The sequence below is a fragment of the Oryctolagus cuniculus genome, chromosome 16 (assembly GCF_964237555.1).
Source record: "Oryctolagus cuniculus chromosome 16, mOryCun1.1, whole genome shotgun sequence".
Classification (NCBI taxonomy): Eukaryota; Metazoa; Chordata; class Mammalia; order Lagomorpha; family Leporidae; genus Oryctolagus; species Oryctolagus cuniculus.
The window spans coordinates 43,349,064-43,376,372 of record NC_091447.1 but is presented as its reverse complement, the minus strand read 5'-3'; the positions used below and the strand labels follow the sequence as shown (position 1 = coordinate 43,376,372).

The following is a 27,309-nucleotide window of genomic DNA, read 5'->3' as shown; positions in this document are numbered from 1 at the left end:
GAGCTAATGGTTTAAATCATTTATTTCTGTTTCTTTAGTTAGAACAACGCCTTCTTAAAACAGCCAAAGAAAAGATGGAGCAGTTGAGTAGAGCTCTCAAAGAAAGTAAGTTGTAAGTGGTGTGTGTGATCATTAATATAAAGTATCTTTCCATGCCAAGTCATCCAAGGGTAGGAGGTTAGGCCATTAAAGGGATACATCGGCCGTATCCATTAGCGCCTCTGGTACTGTTCTCTGGAGCCCTGAGCGCAGCTTAGCAGATGAGGCCTATGTGACTGGATTCCCACTCAGCAGCTAACCTGCTGCTCTTAATGCAGCCTAGATAAAAGCACATCACGATTTTGCTTCCTCTGTGCCACTGCCAGTTGGGTGGGGAACGTCCTGCCCACAGAAATTATTTGATCTGAGCCTGCCAAGGCAGCCACAGACAGGACTTGAAATTCAGTAAATCTATAACAGGATGATTTTTTTTTTTAAGATTTTATTTATGTATTTAGAGGTAGAGTTACAGACAAGGAGAGGGACAGACAGAGAGAAAGGTCTTCCTTCCGTTGGTTCACTCCCCAAACAGCCACAATGGCCGGAGCCACACTGATCCGAAGCCAGGAGCCAGGAGCTTCTTCCTCTCTGCGCACTGGGTGCAGGGCCCAAGCACTCGGGCCATCCTCCACTGCTTTCCCAGGCCACAGCAGAGAGCTGGACTGGAAGAGGAGCAGCCGGGACTAGAACCTGGTGCCCATATGAGATGCCAGCACTGCAGGTGGAGGATTAACCTACTGCACCACGGTGCCGGCCCCAAGAATGATTTTTGAGTTGATAATTTTATATGGCCCACAGGTGATGTTACAAATGTTTAAATGGCCCTTAGCAGAAAATAGGTTCCCTACTCCTGCGAGTTTACAATGTTGGAAAAAGTGGTGCCCTAGGGGGATGCATGACCTCGTGAAAGAAGCAGGATACACGTTGTCACAGAACTGAACACCCAGAGATCCTGTGAACACTTAGCGAAGTGCCTGATGGAGTAGAAGCCAAGTGCAGATGGGAAAGAATCATTTCACTGGTGAATAATGAACACTGAGGTCAAAGAGCAGATCCCTGAGAAGAGGCCGGCTTGTGGATCCTAACTGGAAGCTACTAGAACATCTCCCAAGTACGGAGTCAGTATGGGCCACGTCACTAGAACAGTTTCTCACATGGAGTGCAGGTTCTGGTATGTTTGTAGAAGGTCACATTTCTAAAATGCACGTAGCTTACATATGAGATATATTGTAAGCCTAAAAATGTGATCAGATACACTTGTGTTTGCTCTATTTTATAAAAATGAGTATTAACACCCTCTTCATGAGGACAACTCCATCATTAAGACATAACCGTAAGTTAGCGTGAAGAGAGGAATGTCAATACAGGCTTAGTTTCCTTGTTAGTTATTAGTTCTTAGACTTTATTAATGATTAAAGTATATCCCACCAGTAATGAACTCTTGAAGCATTTTCCACAGTGAAAAGCCCTCAAGGTTCCCTAGTTCTTCAGCTGGGATCTTTGTCTCATCACTGAAGTGGCCCTGATGGAGAGAACATTCCTGATGTGTAGTTAGTGTTTGTAGATGGAAAGTACTGCTCCTGCTCAGTATTCGGGAGTTTCCAGACAGGATGGGAAACTATGGGAGGAACTAAAAGATGTAACAGTTGGGGGACCAGCGTCATGGCATAACAGGTTAATCTGCCACCTGCAACACCAACATCCCATATGGGTGCCGGTTCAAGTCATGGCTGCCCCACTTCTGATCCAGCTCTCTGCTGATGCGCCTGGGAAATCAGTGGAAGATGGCCCAAGTGCTTGGGCCCCTGCACTCACATGGGAGACCCAGATGAAACTCTTGGCTCCTGGCTTTGGCTTTGCCCAGCCCAGGCCATTGTGGCCATTTGGGGAGTGAACCAGCAGATGGAAGATTCTCTCTCTGTCTTCCCCTCACTCTGTGTAACTCTGCCTAATAAATAAAATAAGTATTTTTTTAAACACCACAACAGTTGGAAAGCAAGTGTGGACTTCTCACACATATCTCAGTGAGGCATAGGGGAGGAGTGCGTGTTTGGTTTGGACTTGATCTTTCAGATGCCTTGCTAGGGACTCTGTGTACTCAGAAGTGGTCAGTGTTAGGGTGGTCCCTGTTTATGTATATACATATATAATTTCTCTCTACTTGCATGCAGAATTTTTCTGATTTTTTTTCAGTTTAGAGTTTCCTACTTAATTTCCATTTACTCAAAGTGGAAGAAAAAGGAGGAATGTTAGAATATTTTCGGAGAGAAGCATTCAGATGCTTCTGTCCTTCTTCCTCACTCTTCCCTTCTTTCTCCCCCTGAAGTTTACCTTCCAGCATTATTTACCCAGTTGTGACCTGAAGGTTGTGTCTTTTTCTGTATGATGTTGTGGTTTTTTTAGCAGAGGCGTATTATAACTAGGCCTCTTTTAACGTGTAACAAGGAATTTAACAGAGTATTTGTTGTTTCTTAAGCACTAAATTTCCCTGAGGATAATCTAAAAAAATTTAGTGAAGCATGGAAACTGTGGAATGACCAGAAGCTCTGTTTGTTTGCCGGTAGGGCGGGAGCAGAATCCTGAATGATGGTGTGCGTCCCTTCCCGGCTGCCTCCCGGGCCCCTGCACTGCCGGGCACGTGTCTCGTTTAGAAACACTCACGTGACACACGGGAGCGCTTCATGGTGCTTTTCAGCCCAGTTCAGAGAAGTGTTATCATACAGCTACTTCAGACAGTTTGCTAAGGGTCCTTTTTTTCTTTCTTCAAAGAAAACATATAGTAGTTTATTTAATTTTATAATAGCACATTAGCAGAAAGACTTTTCACTGTGTACCCTAATTTCTTTATAGCTGAAGGAGGCTGTCCAGATACCACTTTCATTGAAGATGCAGTTCATGTGCTCTTAAAAACTCGACGCATTCTCAAGTGTTCTTATCCATATGGATTCTTCTTAGAACCTAAAAGCACAAAGAAAGAAATTTTTGAACTAATGCAAGTAAGATGTCTTTTTAAGATTATACTTAAATAGTAACAGTTACTATGAAAAGCAGATTTTTTTCTTTTTAAGTCATTTAAGTTTCATCTAATTTTATTTTGATTAATATAATAATTTTGTCTTCCTATTTAAAACTATCTAAATAAAGGAAAAGTTACCAGTAATAAACTGAAATCTGAAACCTTGAGTATTGCTGATTATATAATTAGAAATTTTCTCTTTGAAGATGAAACCACATTATAGCAGATGAAAAAGTTGCTGATGGCCAGTTTATTGTAAAAGTACAACACAAAAAAAATCACAGTGTTGAAAATACAAACACCTAAGCCAGCTGACATCACTGTCATTAATTAACTTCATTGTACCGTCAACTTTTTTTGAAGCCACGAAACTTCTTTATTACAGCTCTCATGTCATCCCTTTGAACTGCCTTCTAATTTATATCCAGTATTTCTTTCGAAGTTAACATCCATTTCCTGCAAAGTGCCCTGCAGACCTTACCACGAGTCTCAGTAGTCTTGCCTCAGATTCTGTAAGCCTGTGTGGATAATCTGCACTATGGCACGATGCACTTGCTCATACGTATGGTACCTTTAAACGTATTCTTCACCCAAATTATAAATTCTTTGTAGGCAGCCAATGCACTCACTACTTCTGTAGCAACCTGTCATCAAATGAGTGCTGTTTTCCTGAATTTAAGAGGACTTCCCAGGGCTGGCACTGTGTGGCATAGCAGGTAAAGCTGCTGCCTGCAGTGCTGCCATCCCAGTGGGCGCTGGTTTGAGTCCCAGCTGCTCCACTTCTGATCCAGCTCTCTGCTGTGGCCTGGGAAAGCAGTAGAAGATGGCTCAAATGCTTTGGCCCCTGCACCTGCATGGGAGACCCTGATTGAAGCTCCTGGCTGCTGATTGTGGCCTGGCTCAGCCATGGCTGTTCAGGCCATTTGCGAAGTGAACCAGTAGATGGAAGATCTCTCTCTCTCTCTCTCTCTCTCTCTCTTTTTTTTTTTTTTTTTTTTTTTTTTTGACAGGCAGAGTGGACAGTGAGAGAGAGAGACAGAGAGAAAGGTCTTCCTTTTGCCGTTGGTTCACCCTCCAATGGCCGCTGCGGCCAGCGCACCGCGCTGATCCGATGGCAGGAGCCAGGTACTTCTCCTGGTCTCCCATGGGGTGCAGGGCCCAAGCACCTGGGCCATCCTCCACTGCACTCCCTGGCCACAGCAGAGAGCTGGCCTGGAAGAGGGGCAACCAGGACAGAATCCCGTGCCCCGACTGGGACTAGAACCCAGTGTGCCGGCACCACAAGGCGGAGCATTAGCCTAGTGAGCCACAGCACCGGCCGGAAGATCTCTCTCTCATAGCCTCTGCCTCTCCATCTCTGTAACTCTGGCTTTCAAATAAATAAATAAATAAATATTTTTTTAAAAATGACTTCCTGTATATGATCCTTCTGTCTCTTTCATAACCTGGAAAACATGTACGAAATTGAAAGCATGTTAAAAAGTAAGTTATTTAAAAATTTAGAGTAATTTCTGACTTCAGAAGAGTTAAATTTAACTGAGTAACCAGAGAGACTCTGGATGTGCTACTGACTAGCCTGCTCAGCCTGTAATCCTTTTTTTTTTTTTTTTTCCTGTCTTGACACAGACAGACCTAGAAATGGTCACTGAAGACCTTGCCCAGAAAGTCAATAGGCCTTACCTTCGCACACCCCGCCACAAGATCATCAAGGCGGCATGCCTTGTCCAGCAGAAGAGACAAGAATTCCTGGCCTCCGTGGCCCGGGGCGTGGCTCCTGCAGATTCTCCAGAGGCTCCGAGGCGCAGGTAAGGATTCACCCCGTGACCATCATCCCAGCTCCAACCATAAATGCCGGCCGGTTTTGGTTTTCATCCGCGTGAGGTTCATGTTCCTATATTTACACCCAAAATGTGGGTAGCTGAAAAAAGGATACTAACCTATTTTAATTATTTTTCCCAAGTACTATTTTTATTTTTCTTACTTATTTTTTGTTTGTCATCATGCAATTCCTCAGACTAAATTAGAGTAGGTTAATTTTACATTTCACATGAATTCATAACTCAAAGAGCATTCGAATGTGTCATTTCAAACATGTAAAGTATGTAAGTGATAGAACAGCCACACTTACACTGTGTAAGTGTAGAACTTAGCAACTTCACCAGTGAGTTATGGTCATATTTGTATTTTCATGTTAAAAGGTTGTGAAGAAATGAGAAACTGATTGTAGTAAAATTATTTAAATGATCTAGATTCATCCATTAAAGACCAATTGAGTTTATTCAGATACTTGTACTTCATCTGCCATTAAAAATTGAAGTATAATTTCTTATTTGTAATAATTATCAGCATTAGAAATTCCTTTGGCCCTATTTTTACATAAATATTAATAAATATATATACTTATAAAAATAGAAGCAATCATGAAATACTTTGTTAGAACATGCTGATTTTTATTTATCCATCATTTTACACAAATATAAAGTAACTTAAAATTTTAAAGACAGAATATAATTTTAATTATATTTTCATGGTTGATTTATTTAGTTAAGTAAGTTCAAAGTAGAATTAAAATTAATATTCAAAGGGTAAGGGTCTAACTGTGGGTACTTTGTAGTACTGATAATAAATCAAATGGTGTGTCTAATTCCTTTGTAGCTTTGCTGGTGGAACCTGGGATTGGGAATATTTAGGATTTGCATCACCTGAGGTAATTGTTTTCTGGAGCTTTGTCTTTTGTATTATTCCTTAGTACAGTCCTGCTTGCATTTGCATCCTCATCTATTCTAAATCCTTCTGAGATTTATCAACAGTGCTTGACATGGCCTGCATTCAGCTATTTATGGTTTTGGAATATCATCACATTGTTAACTAAACCCCCTATTATTGTTTTTTTAAGATTTATTTATTTATTTGAAAGTCAGAGTTACACAGAAAGAGAAGGAGAGGTGGAGAGAGAGAGGAAGAGAGAGAGGTCTTCCATCCGCTGGTTCACTCCCCGGATGGCCGCAACGGCCGGAGCTGTGCCGATTCGAAGCAAGATCTAGGAGCTTCCTTTGGGTCTCCCACGTGGGTGCAGGGGCCCAAGGACTTGGGCCGTCTTCTACTGCTTTCCCAGGCCATAGCAGATTGCTGGATCGGAAGTGGAACAGCCAGGACTCGAACTGGTGCTCATATGGGATGCTGGCACTGCATGCGGCAACCTTACCTGCTACACCATAGCGCCGGCTCCCCATTATTATTTTTAATTATTGAACAATCAGAGAATTAAGACAAATTTACAGTACAGATTTTCTGAAAGAAAACTTATATGTTAATAGGGATATGAACTTTATTAGAAATATTTTTCTAGTTGAAATTATGTTTCAGTCTGAACCTGTTAAAAACCTGAATGAACAATCTGTGATTTGAACTTCATGCAACAACCTGAGGGAGTTGCTTTATAACCACTTAGTGCTAAGGTGGAAAACTTGACAATAACGTTTATGCAGAAAGAAATGCTTTGCTTAGCTTCTTGCCACTTCCCCTTCCACACTCTTCTTTTTATTGTTGTCATTATTGGTATTTTAAAATGCAGAAGGTCTAAAATACTAATACTGCAAATAGCAGTTGTGACAAATAAAAATAGACGAGGTGGAAATGTTAACCCTGAAGTTCTCTGAGATTTAAATTGCCACTGTCACTGCTGAGTCTGTAAAATGATTTCAGCAGTCCTCTGTGTTCTGTCTCCTCCCTTGCTGTGTAGAGTATAATGTACCATGATTTTATGAAAACCCCTCAAGGTAATTCTTGGAAGGAACCAGGACAAATATGATGAAAGCTTTATCATTTTTAGCCCATTGGTTACTGCAGCTGGGAGCCAGCTACATTATGTCCAGAAAGGACTGTGGTGTGTTTAAATCAGTGCTGAGGATGCTTACAGACCTTGTGACCAGGAAAATAAAGACTTGGGAAAATTTGTGTTTTTCCATTCTGATTTGAGAATTTTAAGCCCACATGGATTACACAAAGTATTTAATATATGAGTGAAATTTTTATTATAAGATAAACTACCAGCCTTTTTCTTTGCTCAGATCCTGCACTTATTATTTCTGTGTTGTGATATGATTATGGCTTTAGGAGTACTGTGGGAAATTTCTGCCCAAAAGGAGGAATAAACAGGTTTGAATTATCAAAAAACGAAGTACTAAAGATGTCAGAATCTCAAGATAGAAACACAGCTCGGGCCTGGCGCCGTGGCTCACTTGGCTAATCCTCTGCCTGCGGCGCTGGCATCTCATATGGACGCCGGGTTCTGGTCCCGGCTGCTCCTCTTCCAGTCCAGCTCTTTGCCGTGGCCCGGGAGTGCAGTGGAGGATGGCCCAAGTGCTTGGGCCCTGCACCTGCATGGGAGACCAGGAGGAAGCACCTGGCTCCTGGCTTTGGATCAGTGCAGCGCTGGGCGTAGTGGCCATTGAGGGGTGAACCAACGGAAAAGGAACACCTTGCTCTCTCTCTTTCTCTCTCACTGTCTGTAACTCTACCTGTCAAATAAACAAATAAAAAAAACACAACAAAATGGAACCCATGTCAGAGCATTCACAGTCACCTGTGATTCTGTCACCTTGCAGCTTCAGGCTCTGACATCAGCCTTAGGAATCCTGAAATACTTTTTTTTTTTTTTTTTTAATTTATTATTTTGACAGGCAGAGTGGACAGTGAGAGAGAGAGACAGAGAGAAAGGTCTTCCTTTTTTTTTTTTCCGTTGGTTCACCCTCCAATGGCTGCCGCGGCTGGCGCACCGCGCTGATCTGATGGCAGGAGCCAGGTGCTTCTCCTAGTCTCCCATGGGGTGCAGGGCCCAAGCACCTGGGCCATCCTCCACTGCACTCCCTGGCCACAGCAGAGAGCTGGCCTGGAAGAGGGGCAACCAGGACAGAATCCGGCGCCCCGACCGGGACTAGAACCCGGTGTGCCGGCGCTGCAAGGCGGAGGATTAGCCTAGTGAGCCACAGCGCCGGCCTGGAATCCTGAAATACTTGTCCTTGAATGCCGCGGGCCTGCCCAGTGAATGTCAAGTCTTTCAAACACTGAGCTTTATGAACACGTTACTGCAGACTTACAGAATTACCACACATTGTGAGACTTTTAAAATCCTCTGTGTGACTATCAAGTAACTGTCAAAATTATGCTTTAAACAAATTAGCTCTCTGCCTTATTATAGGCTGTGCAGAAAAATAATTTTAACAAATCCCACCACCAGACTTCCAGGTTGAATTTATATATTTTTTTCAGGGACGTTCATTCCCATCTTACTCTCTTTAAATTTAACTGAGTAAGTCAGGGGCAGGCAGAAGCACTTGTTTCGTGTGACTTTAAAGGCAGTGCAGCCCACTGGGGAGGGCAGAATTTTGAAGTCAGAGGGGAGCTGAACTGAAGTGCTAGTCTGCAACTTAAACAGATTTCAGCTGTGTTCTTCCTCAGATTTAAAAGGTGGTAGGAAACTCGCCCCATGAAAGTTCTGGAAGCATTAAAATAGTTCATCAGGTCACTGGCAATATTGGTGCTCAATAAATGGTGGCTATTATTCTTTTAAACCAAACCAAACAAAACAAAACAAAAAAACTCTGGGTAACTTTTTTCCCTATAAATCCTTGAGCTTTTCAATCTTCTTTGTAGCCTTAACACTTTTTTTTTTTTTTTTTGACAGGCAGAGTGGTCAGTGAGAGAGAGAGACAGAGAGAAAGGTCTTCCTTTGCCATTGGTTCACCCTCCAATGGCCGCCGCGGCCAGCGCGCTGCGGCCAGCGCACCGTACTGATCCGATGGCAGGAGCCAGGTACTTATCCTGGTCTCCCATGGGGTGCAGGGCCCAAGCACTTGAGCCATCCTCCACTGTACTCCCTGGCCACAGCAGAGAGCTGCCTGGAAGAGGGGCAACCGGGACAGAATCCGGCACCCCGACCAGGACTAGAACCCGGTGTGCCAGCACCGCAAGGCGGAGGATTAGCCTAGTGAGCCACGGCGCCGGCTAGCCTTAACACTCTTAAGCCATTTGGACCCTCATGATTAAAGCCTTTTTCTTTTCCTTTTTTTAGATTTATTTATTTATTTTCAAACTCAGAGTTATATAGAGAGAGGGAGGATGGGAGAAAGAGAGGTCTTTATCTACTAGTTCACTCCCCAGATGGCCACAATGGCCAAGACTGGGTCAGGCCAAAGCCAGGAGCCAGAGTCTTCTGGGTCTCCCATGTGGGTGGCAGGAGCCCAGACACTTGGGCCATCTTGCACTGCTTTTCCCAGGCCGTTAGCAGGGAGCTGCGTCAGAAGTGAAGTTGCCGAGATTCAAACGGGCGCCCGTATGGGATGCTGGCGCTGCGGGCAGCGACTTTACCTGCTATACCACAGCACCTGCCACCTAAAGACTTTTCTTCTGCTGATTTTCAGATCTCAGGAATTCTTAATTTTTCAGATAAATTTAACTGTATGAGAACAGTTTTTTAGGCCTATTGCATTATTAGAAAATGGCATTTGAGAGTTTCCTATCAAGATAGTTAAAAATTTAAAAAGTTTCTTTTGCAGTTGTTTTTAAGCTGTTTTTCTTAAATCGGAAATTGGGAAGAAATGTGGTCCTCAGCAGTGGTGGGCCAGTGAGCCCTGGGAAATCTTCCACTTCGAGGGCGTGGGCCTCCGGGAACAGAGGAAATGATGCAGCAGCTCAGCCAGGAATCGCCAAGAGCCTAAACAATCCCTTGGGACGCCTACAGTGTCTCTCATTGGTTGATTTCGAAGCTGGGAGGATGCCTCCTGCCTCTTATTGAACATCCAGCTACTTAACCAGATGAAGGAGTTTAAATAAATTTCACTAGAGTGGTTTGATGCGGAACTTTTATTTAGGATATAAAACTTGAGGCTGGCACTGTGGCATAGCGGGTAAAGCCACCGCCTGCAGTGCTGGCATCCCATATGGGTGCTGGTTCAAGTCCCGGCTGCTCCACTTCTGATCCAGCTCTGCTATGGTCTAGGAAAGCAGTAGGATATGGCCCAACTCCTTGGGCCCCTGCACCTGTGTGGGAGACCCAATAGAAGCTCCTGGCTCCTGGCTTTGGATTGGTGCAGCTTTGACCATTGTAGCCATTTGGGGAGTGAACTAGTGAATGGAAGACCTCTCTCTCTGTCTCTCCTCTCTGTGTAACTCTTTCAAATAAAATAAATCTTTTAAACAATAAAATAAAATAAAACTTGAATTCATATTGCTAGTACTTTCACCATATAAGTATATTGAATATTCTAGGACAACTGGGATCATCTTAAAGTTTAGACACTGAACGATCCTGTGGTGATCCTTAGCCTTTTTCTGCTGGTGTCTTGTCCCCTGCTCTCTCCTCTGCTCTCTTTTCTTCTGTCACTCAATTCTGTAGCAGTATGTTTATACCCAGGGAATAGCAGGTGCTCTCAGGGTGTAGCCTCTTGTAGTAACAAACCCACTGTAAGTGGTTGTCAGAAATGTGAAGTAGACTCATGGACATCTCCCTAAATCTGATCTTCCTGTATGCTACACAGAAACACTTCCCCTTCCTGAGTTGTGGGCAACACTACATACTGGCCAATGTAGGAAAGGAGCCAAGTCACATCTTCTTTAAAGCTAACTTAATATTTTTATCATCATCCGATTATTTGACTTGTGAATATGGTTTGTAGTAGTCCCAAAGAATAGCAGATCCAGTCGTCTGACAAGTACTGAGCAGTGTGTGTGTGCGTGTGTGCTCTTTCTTCCCCCCTCTGCTGCATCTCTCATAGTCATTTTTAAAAGCCTGACCTCAAGGAAGCAACTGACTTATATCAGTGAAAGGAATGCGGAATTAGTAATAATATTAGAGAAGACCTTGATGTCATGAGATATGAAATACGACTCAGTTATAACTTAGCCTTGGGGCTTGCAATATTCCCAGTTTATCTAAGCAATTGTAATGACTACTTGAAAATTTTCTTTTTCCACTGTGCCTTTTAATGTTCTAAGGCCAAGTGACTTTATGCTGTGCCTATAAATCACACAGTTTTCCTCCCTGGGGGAAAGGTGTAGTTTTATTTGCAGTTAAAATCCCGTGTGCCGCCGCGTATTTCATAACCCTGCTTTGTGCAGGAATATGCCGAGTTCCAGTATCGGAGGCGGCACAGGCAGCGCCGCCGCGGGGACGTGCACAGTCTGCTCAGGAGCGCTCCCGACCCCGACGAGCCAAGCGAAAGCACTTTAGGTAAGCCCGGGGCCTGAGCACGCCTCGGCCTCTGCATTCTCCTGAGCTTGTTTTTAACACTGGCTGCTGTCGATGACGTTGCTGTTGTAATGGAGATGTTTGGTGAATACATAAATGCTTCTAAAGTTGTCACAGGATACAGAAAACCAGGTGGGGGGCGGTCACAGCGTGGGTGTGGAGTCAGGCAGCCCCGCACTCACGACCCGGAGCGTGGCTGTGTAACTGTAGTTGGTCACTCAACCCTTCCGCTTCCTTGGTGTGACGGGGCCACCTTCCAGGCTCGTGGTGAGCACGGAATTGGTGGCCGCGGGTCAGACGCTAGCACTTACTGAACGCCCGGTCACTATTGTAGCGTTGATACCTGAGTACTCCTCTAGACTCTAAAACAAAGAGAACTCGAATTAGGGAGAAACTGATTATTCAGTGGGGCTAGAGAGAAGCTGTGGGGGTCACTGAATTCCCAAACTGTTGAAATGTGGAACTTCCAGAAGTCTGGAGGTAAAAATACCTTGATGTGTTATAGCTTGAGGGAAAAGAGGAAGAGATGTGCTTTGCACGTAGGAAGGGAGCCCTGGAGAGCGTACGCCGAGGATTTGAAGCCATAGCATTAGATGCACATCAGGGAGTGCGATGAGGCAGAAGGAGGTGAGAAATCCCAGGAAGACTGTGTCGAGCTGTGGACAGCAGCTCTGAAAGAGAAATTGTCAACATAAACAACAAGATGCAAGGGAGCAAGAACAGGCCTTCCTGTCTGTAACTGTGATGTCCATTGCTTTGGAACAGATGTTTCGGAAGGCGGCAGCGGCCGCAGGCCTGGCACGTCCGTGGTAAGTTCTGCCTCCATGAGTGTTCTGCACAGCTCCTCCTTGCAAGACTACACCCCTGCCAGTCGCTCGGAAAACCAGGACTCTCTTCAGGTAGCCTTTCTGGGCCCCTGCTTCTCTGCTCTTTCTGTTCAGCATGGTTTCCTGTTTTCACTTTTATTGCTTTCCTTTCTCTTACTTCCCTCCTAAAATCCTGGTTTCAAAGATGCCTACGGGAAGATTGCGGTATTTCAGATTTATCGTAAGGTGTTTTGTTCTCCTTTAGCACGAGCAAGGAGAAGGTTCGAGGAAGATTTGAGTAGGTGAAATAACCTGTAGAATTAGAAGTAATTCTGCCTGGAAAGCAGGAGTGATGGCCTGATTGAGTTCAGCGTTCCCTTTAGTCCCAGTTTAAAGTGGCTTTGCATTTTCTTGCTTCAGGCCCTGAGTTCCTTGGATGAAGATGACCCCAACATACTTCTCGCAATACAGTTGTCGCTGCAGGAGTCTGGGCTGGCCATGGACGAGGAGACGAGAGAGCCCCTCCGCAGCGAAGCGTCCCTGGGAGCGATAGGCACTTCTCTGCCTTCCAGGCTGCACTCGCTCCCCCGGAGCTCAGAGAGCCCTCGGGCCGCACTGAGCAGCTCCGAGCTCTTGGAACTCGGTGACAGCCTCCTGAGGCTAGGAGCAGAGCGCGACCTGTTTTCGGCTGACACGGGGAGTTCACACCCTCCCCACGAGGCGGGCAGTGGTCTCTGCCCCTCTTCCAGTGACCCTGACTCAGCCGGCCAGGACCCCAGCATCAACGACAATCTGCTCGGCAATATCATGGCTTGGTTTCACGACATGAATCCGCAGAGCATCGCCCTGATTCCCCCCGCGGAGAGCAGTGCAGAACCGCAGCTCCCGTGTGCCAAAGCCGGGTCAGAGGACGCGGGGCACGTGGAGCCAGCGCCGCTGCAGGAAGACTCCGTGTGCCAGGATACTGGGGTCCCTGAGGGGAGAGGCAGCCAGGCAGAAGACGCGCCCTCGGGAGGAAGCCTTCCGGCTGAGGAAGCGGCGCCTCCAGCCGGTGACAGTGGCCGTGAAGCAGCTAGCAGAGGGGCTGGCTCAGGGGGTTCCAGTCAGACGCCTCAAGCCTCCAGTGACTGGCTGGAGCAGGTGCACCTGGTGTGAGCGCACACGCGGGCTCTAGGAGTCACTGCAGGGACAGGGGTGCCAGGCCGAGCGTGCGTCACAGAGACTTTGATTCGCTCAACCCCCAACTCAGTGACAAGCCACCGACCCTGGGGTTCCCTACAAAGCAGTTCCCTGAAGTGGTAGCTTCGTTCTCGATTGTAACCATCCAGGGAATGCGTTCCGTGTTTAAGTGGATAGCTTTGCCCCCATTTTGCTGACAGAAGAGCGGGAGAGAAAGAAACACAGAGTAAACGGGCCGTGTTCCACGTTCTAAGAAAAAGCAGCCCTCTGTTTCGCCCGGGCTGCAGTGCTCACATGGACCATTCCAGTGCGAGGCTGCCCTCCTGGTTTGGGGGTGGCTTTCCTTTAAAACCACCCTCCCGCCCATCTGCTTCATCCGAGCGGTTCCTTCGGACAGACCCGGTGAGCCGTGCGTCCGCAGGCACCTCCTGCCCCGCCTGCCCCGCCGTCACTGCCCCCTTCCCCTTGTTGTCTGAGCGGCGTGAACTGCGCTAACCACGGCTTCTCTGTAGTGCCGCATCTGCCACAGCGTAGTGAGTTCTCATTTTCACCTGAATCAGAGATTTCTTTTCACGACCCTTTCCAGCCCCATTGTGCCAAACTCTGACTTGTGCACTGACTGACAAGGCGTGTAGGTGTGCAGTGTCCTAGCGCGCTCAGGGCAGCGCCAGCGGTCCCGGGAGTAAAAGGTGCCACTTGGTAGCAAAGAGATTCCGGAACTTAATGGGCTTTTGTTGCCATGGAGACTGCATTTAAATAAATGTAGCCTGTAGCTTAAGTTAACTAAACCTAATGCTGCTGTTAAAAACAGTTTATTTTAATACGAAAATACAGTTGATTAGCAACAGCGGTGCTGTATTTTAAGAGACACTTTATTGGAAGTGCAATCATAGTTCTTTGTTTTCACAATTTTACAGTGCATTCTAATTACTAATGGGTGCAATTACTTTTAATGGTAAGTGTTTTATAAAATAGAAAAAAAAGTGGAGTTTTCATGAGTTATAGTAAATCCCACAATTATTTAAAAATTCAATAAAACATCCTGCGCAACATGTTTTACCGTGCCTTTGCCTAACCTGAATGGATAGTTGCCAGTTAAATAAGTGAGTAATTCAAATTTCAGTGTCTCTTCTGAAATAACTATGCTATGAATTGCAGAGACCTCCATAAAACCACCCATGGCCTTGCCTTTACAGTAAATAAAACAACTAAATGTTCAGTTTGTTTGCCTAAATTGCCAATGCTGATGTGTGTGTGTTCTATTGCACAATACTCATTTGCTGTGTGATTACTGTTCAGTGTTGAAAAAAAAATCAACTTCCTAGTTATCAGTGTCTTACTGTGAAGCAAATACTGATCTTAGTTGTAATTAAGATACAGTGGTACAGTGTGTAATTAAAACTAGAGAAAACTGTTGGAATGGCTGTTTTACTTACATATTCTCAGCGCTAGCATTACATAAGCAAAGTAGATCTGCGCAACACCCTGTTTCTGTTTGGCCAGATGGTTAGCAGGAATCTGCAGATACCAGGATGTCGGCACTGACTTGTACGGGCAAGCCCTGGGTCCGGGGAAAGGTTCTGTTAGTAGCGATAGCCTCATGAGTTGTGATGATGATTTTTGATTACTTTTTACTTTTTTTTGCCCCCAAACCCTGCTTTTAAAATATTTTTGTATTGTGACTTCACATGGCAAGAACATTTTAATGAAAATATTTGATATTCCCAGGTTCTGCTAGGATAAAGTGTGTGAGGATTGTTCCTATGCCATGGATAGCAAAAGGTCCACATTCGGTTTTGTTTCTCCAGTTACCAGACTCTTGATGCCAATCCCTACGGAGTTAGCGGGGGACTTTATCTACAGTGTATTACTGTATGTTAAACTGAACTAGTCCATTCAAGGATTTTTTTTACAAATTTATTTTGGAGTAAAAAATCTCAACACCAGTAATTTGTAGACCATGCTGTGAGTTTCCAGTCGAGAGAGTCTGCATCACGCGGAGGCGTCTCGCGCAGCTGCGGGCAGGGGAGAACGCCTGTCCTGTGTGGAGGCAGCGCCTGCAGCGGCGCCTAGGGCCTTGCACCCTGTGCAGTTTCTGTGCCGTTCTCTCCTGAGCATGAAAAATGATCATCATCCAATTTGTATTTCCTTGGGACATACTTTAAAAACAACACAGTCATTGACTTTACAATTCAGTAATAAAGTTTGGCAAAGCCTATTTTGTAAACAGTTAATTTTATAATGTTAAAAAAAAAAGTTAATCTAACCTTGACTTGTTATTTGCACTTTCATAGTCTATACTTGATACATTCCCACTTTATATACGGTAGGACTCTACAAACGTGTAGATGTTGGCCAAATGAATGCTGTTAATAATATGTAAAATTCTTTGATTAAACATTTATTACTTAAACTACTTCCATTTGTCTCGTTACATTATAGACTGTTAGCCAAGTCAGGAAGCTGAGTTTCTTCAAACTAAATCCCCTCCAGTATCATGGGATTAAGATGTGGGTTTTTTGCATGTAACTGATGAGTATCTAAAGTCTTCACACTAGGCAACTTACAGAGCATCTTACACTGCAGTGAGAAACCGCAAAACATTGTATGACAATGTGTTGAAACATTATAATTTCCGTGCTCTTTTTCATCTCCATGGCTTTAAGGAGAAAAAAGTTAGATTTTTGTATTTGGAATCTCTGGCAGAAACACATCAAAAAAGGATATAACTGTACGATGTATTTTGTGAAATTGCTTAGGACAGGAAAAAACTTTATGCCAATTGGAACACCAATGATTGCTTCTCTATCACTTTATTATTGTATTCTTTCTGAATTACAAACCAAGCCTTGGCATCAGACCTTAGTACACATCACAGATTCCAGGCCGCTGGCTGGTGCTTCATGGTGTCTGCCAGTGAAAATGATTTCAAGTCATGGCATATATTTTTGCCTTTAATTGTGTGAATCTGAAACTGAACTACTGCCGGTATCCATGGGCTGAATCATTCCTTCAATGGTGTTGGTTGTTACAGCACTCATCTCATTTTTGTTCCTTTTTATCCTCAGGTATTTGTCACATACCTGTTATGAATTCAAGTAGGAGATTTAGTGAAGTTTGTTTATAATTTCAAAACAGTTCTAGTTCAGCTCTAAAAAATATAACCTTAGACTCTAGATAATAAGTGGTAAATTAGGGGATTTTTTTAAGGCTGGCATAAAAACTCGATAGCAAAAGATGCGTGTGGTCAGCTGTTGGCTGAGTGGTAGTTTCAGCTCAGCGTTGTGCTGCGGACGTATTCCTGGGTCCTCTTAACATCGCCTTACTGCCTTGCCAGCTGTCCGAACCTCCTCCTCAGACGGACAGATCTCTTTCTAGAGAGGTGGAAGTGACTTTCTAGACTTCATTACATGACGGTCCTTATTTTAGGAACTGACAGGGGTCATAGCTCTTTATTCATTTATTTGAGAGGCAGAGTCACAGAGGGGCAGAGAGAGAGAGAGGTCTTCCATCTGCTGGTTCACTCCCCAGATGGCCACAATGGCTGGAGCTGTGCCGAACTGAAGCCAGGAGCCAGGAGTTTCTTCCAGGTCTCCCATATGGATGCAGGGGCCCAAGGACTTGGGCCATCTTTTGCTGCTTTCCCAGGCCACATCAGAGAGCTGGATTGGAAGTGGAGCAGCCGGGTCTCGAACCAACACCCATATGGGATGCTGGCACTGCAGGTGGTGGCTTTACCTGCTTGCTATACCATAGCACTGGCCCCTGTCACAGCTCCTAAAGAAAGATGGACCCAAAGTTTCCTTTAATTCTCAGTTCCACTTAGGTCTGATAGGTAGCTGAAAAAGTGGTGGCCACTTTTGAAGTGATTATTATTCTTGAAGTCTTTAAAAATGTAATTTGACAGTGTTCCCTTTAAAAAAAAAGATTTATTTATTCTCAAAACACAGAGTTACAGAGAAAGAGGGAGAAATGGAGAAATTGATCTTCTATCTGCTGGTTCACTCCCCAAATGACTGCAACAGCTAGGGCTGAGCTATGCCAAAACCAGGAGCCAGGAGCTTCATCCTGATCTCCCACATGGGTGCAAGGGACCCAAGCACCTGGGCCAATTTCTGTAGCTTTCCCAGGCTCATTAGCAAGGAGCTGGGTCAGAATTGGGACAGCCAGAACTTGAACTTCATGATGACCGCCTCTTAACAGTATTCTTCACCAGACTATTTATCATCCTTTAGCCATTAAGTCTTATGCAAGTAAGTCTTACTAAGTATTACACACGCACCTAGCCTGATGAGGTGTAAGTTTACAGACTGAGAGGTAAATACATGAAAGAGTGAACAAAGCACAATATAGAACATGATAGTTGTTGGGAGAGACAACTCCCACTTTTCCTAGGCCATCTCTTCGGATACAGGCAATTCGTGACCTTGAAGACAGGGAGCAGGACTAAGTCCTGCTATAAAAGCAGTGAATTCCATACACTCTGTTTCTGGGCTTCAGCATAAACCCACTGTGTGCTTGGTGTCCACCCAGGCCCATTGCGTAGCCCCTGTGGAACTGGAAATGGGGAATTGGCACAAAGATGCTGATGTTCTGTCTGCTTACTGTGCTGTGATAAAGTCCTTTGTCTCTGACCCAGGAGTCTCTTGTCTTCTGTTAGCATGCCTGAGACTGCGGCTGGATGACTGACTTGTTTGTAAGTAGCACAAAATGAAAGCTTAAGATCGGGAAGCTTTGGCGCCCAGGAGGGGTTGTTGACCCGGAAAAGGAGCCCGGAGCCAGGCTCAGGAAAGCAAGACGCCCTGGGGTCTGGTGGCAGGTGTTCTCACCCAGGTGATGGGCAGCGGGGTGCAGGCTGGGGGAGACTGAGCGTGCCTCCCGTGCTAGTGTCCTGCCTATCAGCCAGCAGGGGTGGGGAACGTCCAGTCCGTGGAATGCGAAATCATTTGGTCTGGCCCTGCCAGGGCAACCACAGGCGGGGCTTGGAATTCAGTAAATCTGCAGCAAGGTTCATTTTAAAGTTAACTTTGGATGGCCTGCGAGTGGTGCTACAAATATCCAAATGGCCCTTGGCGGAAAAAGGTTCCCACCCCTGCTTTAGAGGTTTAGTGAGGAGAGGGACTGAAAGCCACGTCCTGAGCATGCCGGTGGGCACCCTGCGGGCGGGCAGAGGGGCCGGGTGCTTTCCTGGGGACGGGCCTGCGACGAGTCTTTCTGATTGGGAGCCTCGGGGAGATTGCAAAGGTTAGAAGGTCTGAGCCACAAACTGGCAGCGCAGTTCCAGTGTGGAAGTGAATGCGAAGCCTTGCCTGAGAGTGCAGAGCCTGACCCCTGCCACGGCTGACTTGACCACCCCTGAGGGCAAGGTGCTGGGTGCAGAGTGACAGAAGGTGCCCCAGATGGCTAGGTCAGACGTGGCTGTATGCCCGGGGCGGGAAGGGGTTGGCAGAGGGGAGCCCCCTGGGCCCTGGTTCTGACCTGCAAGACATCACCACCGTGCTGGGAGAGGGTGCTGTCCAGGCAAGCAGCCTGGAGCAGGGGCAGAAGGAGAAGAACAACGCATAAGTTTCTTTCCCATAGGCAGCCGCTTCAACCACGCTGCCTGCCCCTCTCCCCCCGGAGTTGAGGGCTGTGTGAGCTGGAACCACTTTGCCATCTTTTGTGTCCTTCTCCTGACTGCCACACATCCTCAACTCCATCCGCCTTCCTGGAGTGGAAAAGGCCTTCGGACCCGCTCCGTGGTGGGGAACGGAAGATAGAGGGGGCTTGCCTGCAGGGGATTCCATGCAATGTGGCTTCCAAATCTGGAATGCAACTGATGGGTTAGACGCCCGTGCGTACCGCCTCATGGTTTTCTGTGGGATTCTCCTCCCAAGGGCTGCCACCTGTAGAGAGGGGTACTGGGGCATGTAAGTCCCTCCCCAGCCTGTGTCCCTGCCCCTCTCAGGTCACCAGCAGAACCCAGAAGGAGAAAGGGAAACCAGTGCTTTACTAGACTTACTGGGAGACCGCACCCTTTGAGCCTTCGCGCCACCTGCTGGATATAACCGGCAATACACCCGATTTGAAACTAGGCAGCTAGTGACTCACCGCTAAGTTCACGGAAGCCTTGTCACCTGCCGCTCTGACATCACCCCTGCGGGGTGGATCATCTTGTCACGATGGGAAGGCTCTGGCAGGCTTGACTAGTTGAATGGAAGTGATACATCTGAGGCTTCCACTTGAAGTACTTGAATTTTACCAGACATGTGGCTACCTTTGGAGGCAAAGCCACCAGCTCAGTGGAATCTCACCTTACAGAATGCACAGGCTTAGTTCAGTTGCAGTTTCCACCAAATCCCAGCAAGATTTTGTGGGTGGTTTTTTTTTTTAAGATTCTATTTACTTATTTGAGAGATAGAGACTGAGAGTTCACTCCCTAAATGGCCACAACAGCTAGAGCTGGGCTGATCTGAAGCCAGGAGCCAGGGGCTCAAGCACTTGGACCATCTTCTACTGCTTTCCCGGGCACATTAGCAAAGAGCTGGATCAGAAGAGGAGCAGTTGGGACTTGAACCGTCACCCATATGGGATGCTGGCACCACAGGCAGAGGTTTAGCCCACTGTGCCACAGCACTGGCCCATTGTGGGTGATTCTTAAATGTATGTGGAAAGACAAAGCTAAATATCTAAAACAATTCTTAAAAATCAGTGTAAGGGATCATTCTACCCAATTTCAAGACAACAGTAACAAAAGCAGTAGTTCTGGTGCAGGGATGGACACATTGATAAAAGAACAGAGCAAAGAACCAGACACAGCCACTCGTCAGCTGACTTTCACAAAGGCGCACAAGGAAAAGGGTCTGTCTTTTCCCCAAATGGTGCTGGAATAACTGGTACAAGGCAAGCAAAAATATAAAGTTCTACCTAAACCGCACAGCTTGCACTTAAAATACAAAATGTCAGAAAAACGTCCACTCTTCAGCATCCAGGCTAACCAAAGACTAGTTTTAGGCTTGACACCAAAAGCATAACCCATAAAAGAAAAAGTGGATAAATCGACCTTCACCACACATAAGACTTTTGCTCTGCATGAGCGCTGGTGAAGATGAAAAGACAAAGCCAGCGTCTGGGAGAAACCATTTGCAAGCCACCTACCTGGCAGAGAACTCATACCCAGAATATAAAGAACTCTTGAAACTAAACTGTGAAAAGACATCACTCCGATGTGAAATGGACAAAAACACAAAGGGACATTTTATTTATTAAGATGTTCAGCGGCACTAAGCATTGGAGAAACAGTAAGACACACTGCACACCTATCAGAACGACTAAAACAAAGAGTAGTGTCACACCAAATGGTGAGGGTGCAGAGACTGGATTACTTGCACACTGCCAACGGGAACATGAAATGGAACACAGTGTCACAGCTTCTTGGGAAAACGAAGCTTGTCCTTAGGATATGACTCAATGCATACACCTCTGGGTGGCATCGCAGAGAAATGAAAGTTTGTGTTCATACAAACACCTGCACACGATTGTTCATAGCAGCTGGTTTGTGATAGCCAAACACAAGAATGCACCAAAACGGTGTGCGGCCACTTGGATGGATCTAAAGTGACATTAGGTTGAGTGAAAAAAGCCAACTTCAAAAATGACACTCTCTGTATTACTCCATTTATGAAATGTTTTTGAAATGACAAAAGAATAGACATGGAAACAAATTAGTGGTCGCCAGGTGTTAAGGGTGGAGAGGGGGTGTGACTCTAAGAGAGTAGCACAGTGGGACACCTTCATGGTGATGAAGTAGCTTCTCAGTGGCAGCTGGGTGAATCCTACATGTGACAAAATCAGATAGGAACATTTACCAAGGTCAACTTACTGGCTTTGCTATTCTACTTGTATGTCAGAGGGAACTGGGGACAGGGTGCATGGGGCCTCTCTACTATCTTAGCAACTTCTGTGAATCTATACTTATTTCAAAATTGAAAGCTAGCCAGCTCCGCGGCTCACTAGGCTAATCCTCCGCCTTGCAGCGCCGGCACACCCGGTTCTAGTCCCGGTCGGGGCGCCGGATTCTGTCCTGGTTGCCCCTCTTCCAGGCCAGCTCTCTGCTGTGGCCAGGGAGTGCAGTGGAGGATGGCCCAAGTGCTTGGGCCCTGCACTCCATGGGAGACCAGGAGAAGTACCTGGCTCCTGCCATCAGGTCAGCGCGGTGTGCCGGCCGCAGAGCGCCGGCCGCGGCAGCCATTGGTGGCTGAACCAATGGCAAAGGAAGACCTTTCTCTCTGTCTCTCTCTCTCACTGTCCACTCTGCCTGTCAAAAAAAAATAATAAAATAATAAAAAGCAAAACAAAATTGAAAGCTGAACAACATAACTGATGGCAGGTGAACTTCGACGTGCATACTAGAGTTTTCTGAAGCCTGCTTTAGAGCAATAATCAGCTAAACGTTATCTAAGTGCATTAGGAGCTGCAACCATTGCTACACCTTGGAAGGGAGCTGTTGAAAATACAACAGTTGATGCATCTGTTGCAAAACATAGATTAAGCAACTCAATGCTGTTTTAATCTGTTTTCCTAGAGGTTAAGACACCTGCATGCCACGTTGGAAATTCCAGCTGCAGCTCCCTCTTCCAGCTTCCTGATAAAGCAGAGCCTGGGAGGCAGCAGATGATGGTTCAAGGAGCTGGGAGACCTGGATTGAGTTCCCAGCTGCCAGCTTCGGCCTGGCCCCAGCCACTGGTTGCAGGCATTTAGGGAGTCAGCCAGCAGATGGGCCTCTCTCTGTCACCTCTCCTCTCTGGTCCCATTTTTGACACATAATTGTGCATATTTATGGGGTACAGTAAGACAGGTCACTGCATGCATACAGTGTATAATACAAGGGCCAACATTGTTTCTTGCTAGTAATGCCAAATGTGTGCCACATTTTGGTCACTGGCATTCTTTGACCCTATGAGTGCCAAGATTTTAGAAAGAATACAGAGACTGCCTGTGCACTAACCTTTAACATAAGTAGTTTCCCCAAATTCCATTTGTGTAGAAATGTGCTCATCAAGCTACGCCTAGAGCTAATACTCATTTGGGATAATAGAAAAAAACACAAGTTGCAAATCGATTATGGGGTCAGCATTGTGTTGTAATGGGTAAAGTTGCCACCTGCAACACCAGCATCCCATGTGAGCGCCATCTTCAGAGCCAGCTCCCTGCTAATGTGCCTGGGAAAGCAGTGTGTGATGGCCCAAGTGCTTGGGCGCCTGCCACCCACATGGGAGACGCGGATGAAGCTACTGGCTCCTGGCTTCTGCCTGGCCCAGCCTGGCCAGTGCGGCCATTTGGGTAGTGACCCAGTGGATGGAAGATCTTGGTCTCTCTCTCTCCCTCTCTCTGTAACTGCCTTTCAAACAAATATTATTATTAAAAGGTAAGTTATGGCAGAACTTATATTTTTGGACACTATAAAAACAACCTAAGCGGGCATTTGGCACAGCAGTTAAGACCATTGGGGCACATGGGTTCAAGACCCAGCTCTGCTTCCCATTCCAGCTTCCTGCTAAAGCACACCCTGGGAAGCAGCCGCTGCGTGGGAGGCTCGCGTTGAGTTTCAGGCCCCTGAGTTCAGCCTGAACCAGGCCCAGCTGTTGCAGGAACTTGGTGTGAGCCTGCTGATGAAGAACTTTGAGACTCTGCCTCTCTGTGTCTGTCTCACTCTCTTCCTTTCAGATAAATAAAAAGTGATTTTAAAATACATACACATATGCCTTCTATGACTCCACTCTCATTCTAGCCAGTGCTCTTCCTTTTATGGACATCTTGAGTTGCTTTAACGATGTATTGCACATCCCTGGATTTTCAAATTGTGGAAACTTCTCGAAGAATGAGTTTCTAATCGTGAAAACAGTGAGTCTTCTCCTTCCACAGGCTGAGCCTTAGAGGGCTGTCTTGGTCCTACTTCTTCCTGACAGCAGGGACATCAGGACTTAAAGTCACCGCTCGCCCGCTGTGGCGGCCACACGACAGCCGCGCGTGGGTGGGGACGCTGCCCCCGCCGCCCTGGGACAGCAACGCCGGAGGACGGCCACCTGTTTGTCCCCCTGTGGGCGCACGAAGGCGTTCTGGGTGCTAAGGCGAATGCACAAAACCCCTCGCTTCCCAACGGTCTTTGCTTTTCGGGACGGAGTCAGCTCCACGCGCCCAGGTCCCGCGCCGCGGGCAGGTGGCTGCGCAGTGCCCAGGGTGCGTCCGCGTTCCCCGCGCCTGCCCCCGGCTCAGAAGCCAAAGCCGGGCTCCTGGACGGCACTGGGCGCGGCGAGAGGCCGCGGGACGAGCACGGGGCTGCCGGAGCCTGTTCCCGCCGAGGCGGTGTGCGGGGCGCCCCTGTTCCGAAGCCTCAGCCGCCGCCGCCGCCGCCGCGTTCCCCCGGAGCCCTCGGTGAAGGGAAGGGGCGCCCCGGCCGCCCGGACCCCGGCCGGCTCTCCGCGCCCTGAAGTGACCGCGCTGGTCCCGCCCGGGGCCCCCGATCCGACCCAGGCCATGCCGCCTCCGCCGCCGCGCGCTCGGCCTCCCCGCGTTTCCGACGCCCCTTTCCCTTCGGTCTCCGCACGCGCCGCGGTTTCCCTCGGGGGCTGGGGGTGCGGGGAAAACACTGGGGCCCGCGCGGCCCCTCTGCCTCTGTGGTTCCTGGAGGGCGCCTGCGCAGCCCTGGGCCCACGAGCGCCGCCCTCCCGCAGCCTGCACGCCCTCGCTGCCCTCCGCGTACCTTCGTCTCGGAACGCGGTCTGTGCGCGGGGACCTGGGACCCCAGGGCCCTAATGGGGAGGGGCTCCCCGAGGCTTCGCTGGCCCCTCGCCTTTCCGTGTCTTGGTCACACGTGATTGGTCAACTTCATCCCTGTCTGTCCCCTCGTTCAGTCTGTCAGTGTCAAGTCCTGCTTACTCAGCCCTCCGTCCCCAGCGTCTCCCTTCTGCACCCTCACCCCCACCCCACCCCCTGACGCTGAGGTGCTCCCATCACCAACACGATGACTCCTCCCTGCCCTCCGCAGAGCACCCCCTGCGCACCACGGGGGGCCGCTTAGTGCCTCTGCTCCTACGGAGCCCGCTGCTCCAGGCCTGGGCAGAGGAATCAGGGAGGCAGGGATACAGACGTGGCTCGTCTGTGTGCAGTTTTTGCAAGCATCTCACACCAGCGAGGTAGGATACGGGGGGGTGGGGTGGGGGGGCGTGGGGGGATGGGGAGTGCACTGTGACTTTCAGGAATGCAAGCTGGTCGTATAAGATACGTATGAATGAATCCATTCAAAATGCTGTCGGACTTCTTTGTAACCGATAGAGTGTTCCAGTTTTGCAGGATGAAAAAGGTATCTTCTCAGCACTGCCAAGCTGTACACGGAAATGTTGAAGATGGGGGCGGGGTTTGTGCAGCAGTTGGGATGGCACGTGGGATACCAAAGCCCAGATCAGAGTGCCTGGGTTTGGGTTCCACCTGTGCTTTCCATCCAGCTTCCTGCTAATGCATTCCAAGGGAGGCAGCAAGTGATGGCTCAAGTCCTCGGGTCCCTGCCACCCACCTGGGAGACCTGGCTTGAGTTCCAGTCTCCTGGCTCCAACCTGCCCCAGCCCTGGATGTTACAGCCATTGGGGAGTGAACCAGCAGATGGACAATCTCTGTCTATCTCCCTTACAAAAAATTAAACACTTTAATTAAATGTTTAAGATGGTAAATTTTATGTTGTATTTTATTACAATTAAAAATAAAAACGAACTTTAAAGTAGCAGGGAGCTTCAAAGGAAGTGGTCCCTGGTAGTCAGAGGAGGTGGTCTCTGAGCCACGCCCACAAGTGCAGGAGAGACGGTGACTGTAGCGGCTGACACTCCGCCGAGCCCTTCGTGTCCATTAACTTGCTTCATCCCCTCGAAGCCTGGCGGGGAGATACCAGTATTCCCTCTCATCTGACTCGAATCCAGGGAGAGGCAGAATTCCTTGGTTTATCTTACTCTTAATAATTGCTAAAATATCCCCACGTTACGTCCGAATCAAGAGAAGCAGAAGTGAGTGTAGGTTTTTGTAACCCACTTTATTCATGTTTACAGCTTCCACTGGTGCCTAGAAAACTTCAACGAACTAATGATCATACATACGTTTGTGAGAATATCATGATAGTCATCTTTGGAATTTAGAGACATCAGAAAGTCTTGAGGGACAGATGCTGTGGCGGAGTGCATAAAGCCACTGTCTGCAGTGCTGGCATCCCATATGGGTGCGGTTTGAGTCCCGGCTGCTCCTCTTCCAATCCAACTCTCTGCTATGGCTTGGGAAAGCAACAGAAGAGGGCTCAAGTACTTGGGCCCCTGTACCAGTGTGGGAGACCCAGAATGAAGCTCCTGGCTCCTGGCTTCAGACTGATGCAGTTCCAGCCGTTGTGGTCATTTAGGGAATGAACCAATGGATGGAAGACCTCTCTCTCTCTCTTTCTGCCTTTTTTATTTTTTGACAGGCAGAGTTAGACAGTGAGATAGAGACAGAGACAGAGAGAAAAAGGTCTTCATTCCGCTGGTTCACCCCCCAAATGGCCGCTATGGCCGGCATGCTGCGCCAACCCGAAGCCAGGAGCCAGGTGCTTCTCCTGGTCTCCCATGTGGGTGCAGGGCCCAAGCACTTGGGCCATCCTCCACTGCCTTCCCGGGCCACAGCAGAGAGCTGGACTAGACGAGGGGCAACTGGGACAGAATCCAGCGCCCCAACCAGGACTGAACCCGGGGTGCCCGTGCCGCAGGCGGAGGATTAGCTTAGTGAGCCGCGGCGCCGGCGTGCTCTTCTCAACACAAGCAGCCTTGGCCTCTTGACTAGTGGCTACTGTCTAGGGGCCCAGTTTTAGTGCCTTGCTGCCAGTCAGCTGTGTCTCCTTTGTGAAATCGATATGGTGTAACAAGGCAGTTAAAATTTTCCCCTGCTGGAACTCTTACCCCTGCAATATAACCCCACCTAACTGTGGTCTCCGTATGCCCACCTTCCCAGAATGCACCTATCACATCCGGGACCAGGGAGTATGGGAAGAGCAAGCCCCGCTTGTATATCTGATGGGGAGGGATACGGCCCCCTCCCTGATAAAAAGAGGTGGAAGGCGGGAGAGAGCGCACCTGCTGAACTGGTCTAGGACGGACTTCTCCCACTCTAGCTCAGAGGTAAAGTTTTCAGTTTTCCTTTCTCATTTTCAGACAACTCGTTGGCCCACTCCTGATGGGTAGTCATCTGCTTGTGCGTGAGTGTGTGCCTGTTCCCTCATGTTAAGTCGATTCTGTTCTTATTTGCATGCAATACTAGTCTGCTTAGTGAGTCTGCAGGAGAAATGAAACTGGATTGGAAATTCATATACTCACTGCCCACATCAGAAAGATCTCCAGCCCTCACTATCCTGTTCTAAAAACTGGTACCCTACTAGCGACCAGATGGTTGATTAAATTATCTTGAAGGTATCATGTATGTATGAAAAATAAAGTAGGGGGCCGGTGTTGTGGTTGAGCAGGCTAAGTCAACACTGGTGATGCAGGCAACCTATACAGGCGCTGGTTTGAGTCCTGACTTCTACACTCTGATCTGACTTCCTGCTAATGCACCTGGGAAAGCAGAGGAGGCTGCCCCAAGTATCTGGGCCCCTGCCATCCAACTGGGGGACCTGGAGGGGGTTCCAGGCTCCTGGCTTCAGCCTGGCCCAGCTGTAGCTGTTGCAAACACTTAGGGAGTAAACTAGCAGATGGACGATCTCTGTCTCTCCCTCTGTAATTCTGCCTTTTAAATTAATGAATGAATCTTTAGAAAAATAAGCTACATTCATGTTTAGGTTCCGGCCAAATTCCCAAGATGTCTCATTAGCTATATGCAAATACCCCACACTAAAAGCAAATGAGAAATCTGTAACACCTCTGGCCCCAAGCATTTGGACCGAGGATTTGCACCCGTATTCTGACAGCGAGCGGTGGGCAGGGCCGAGGTCCGTCCCGCACCCTGGAGACAGAGGTGCCTTGAAGGTAGAGGAACGC

At 47.5% G+C, this 27,309-nt stretch overlaps 1 protein-coding gene across 4 annotated transcripts in view; it reads left to right on the top strand.

The window, feature by feature from the left end:
* The window catches only part of ANKIB1 (ankyrin repeat and IBR domain containing 1), a 142,538-nt gene extending 126,834 nt beyond the window's left edge, over positions 1–15,704 (top strand). For all 4 annotated transcript variants that reach the window (XM_070059821.1, XM_008261744.4, XM_008261743.4 and 1 more), the window contains 7 exons: positions 39–105; positions 2,890–3,035; positions 4,682–4,860; positions 5,711–5,762; positions 11,174–11,285; positions 12,069–12,202; positions 12,530–15,704. In XM_070059821.1, coding sequence (XP_069915922.1) covers positions 39–105; positions 2,890–3,035; positions 4,682–4,860; positions 5,711–5,762; positions 11,174–11,285; positions 12,069–12,202; positions 12,530–13,264 — 1,425 coding nt within the window. In that variant the 3' untranslated portion in view covers positions 13,265–15,704. The remainder of the gene's footprint in view (positions 1–38; positions 106–2,889; positions 3,036–4,681; positions 4,861–5,710; positions 5,763–11,173; positions 11,286–12,068; positions 12,203–12,529) is intronic.
* The last annotated feature ends 11,605 nt before the right edge of the window (positions 15,705–27,309 follow it).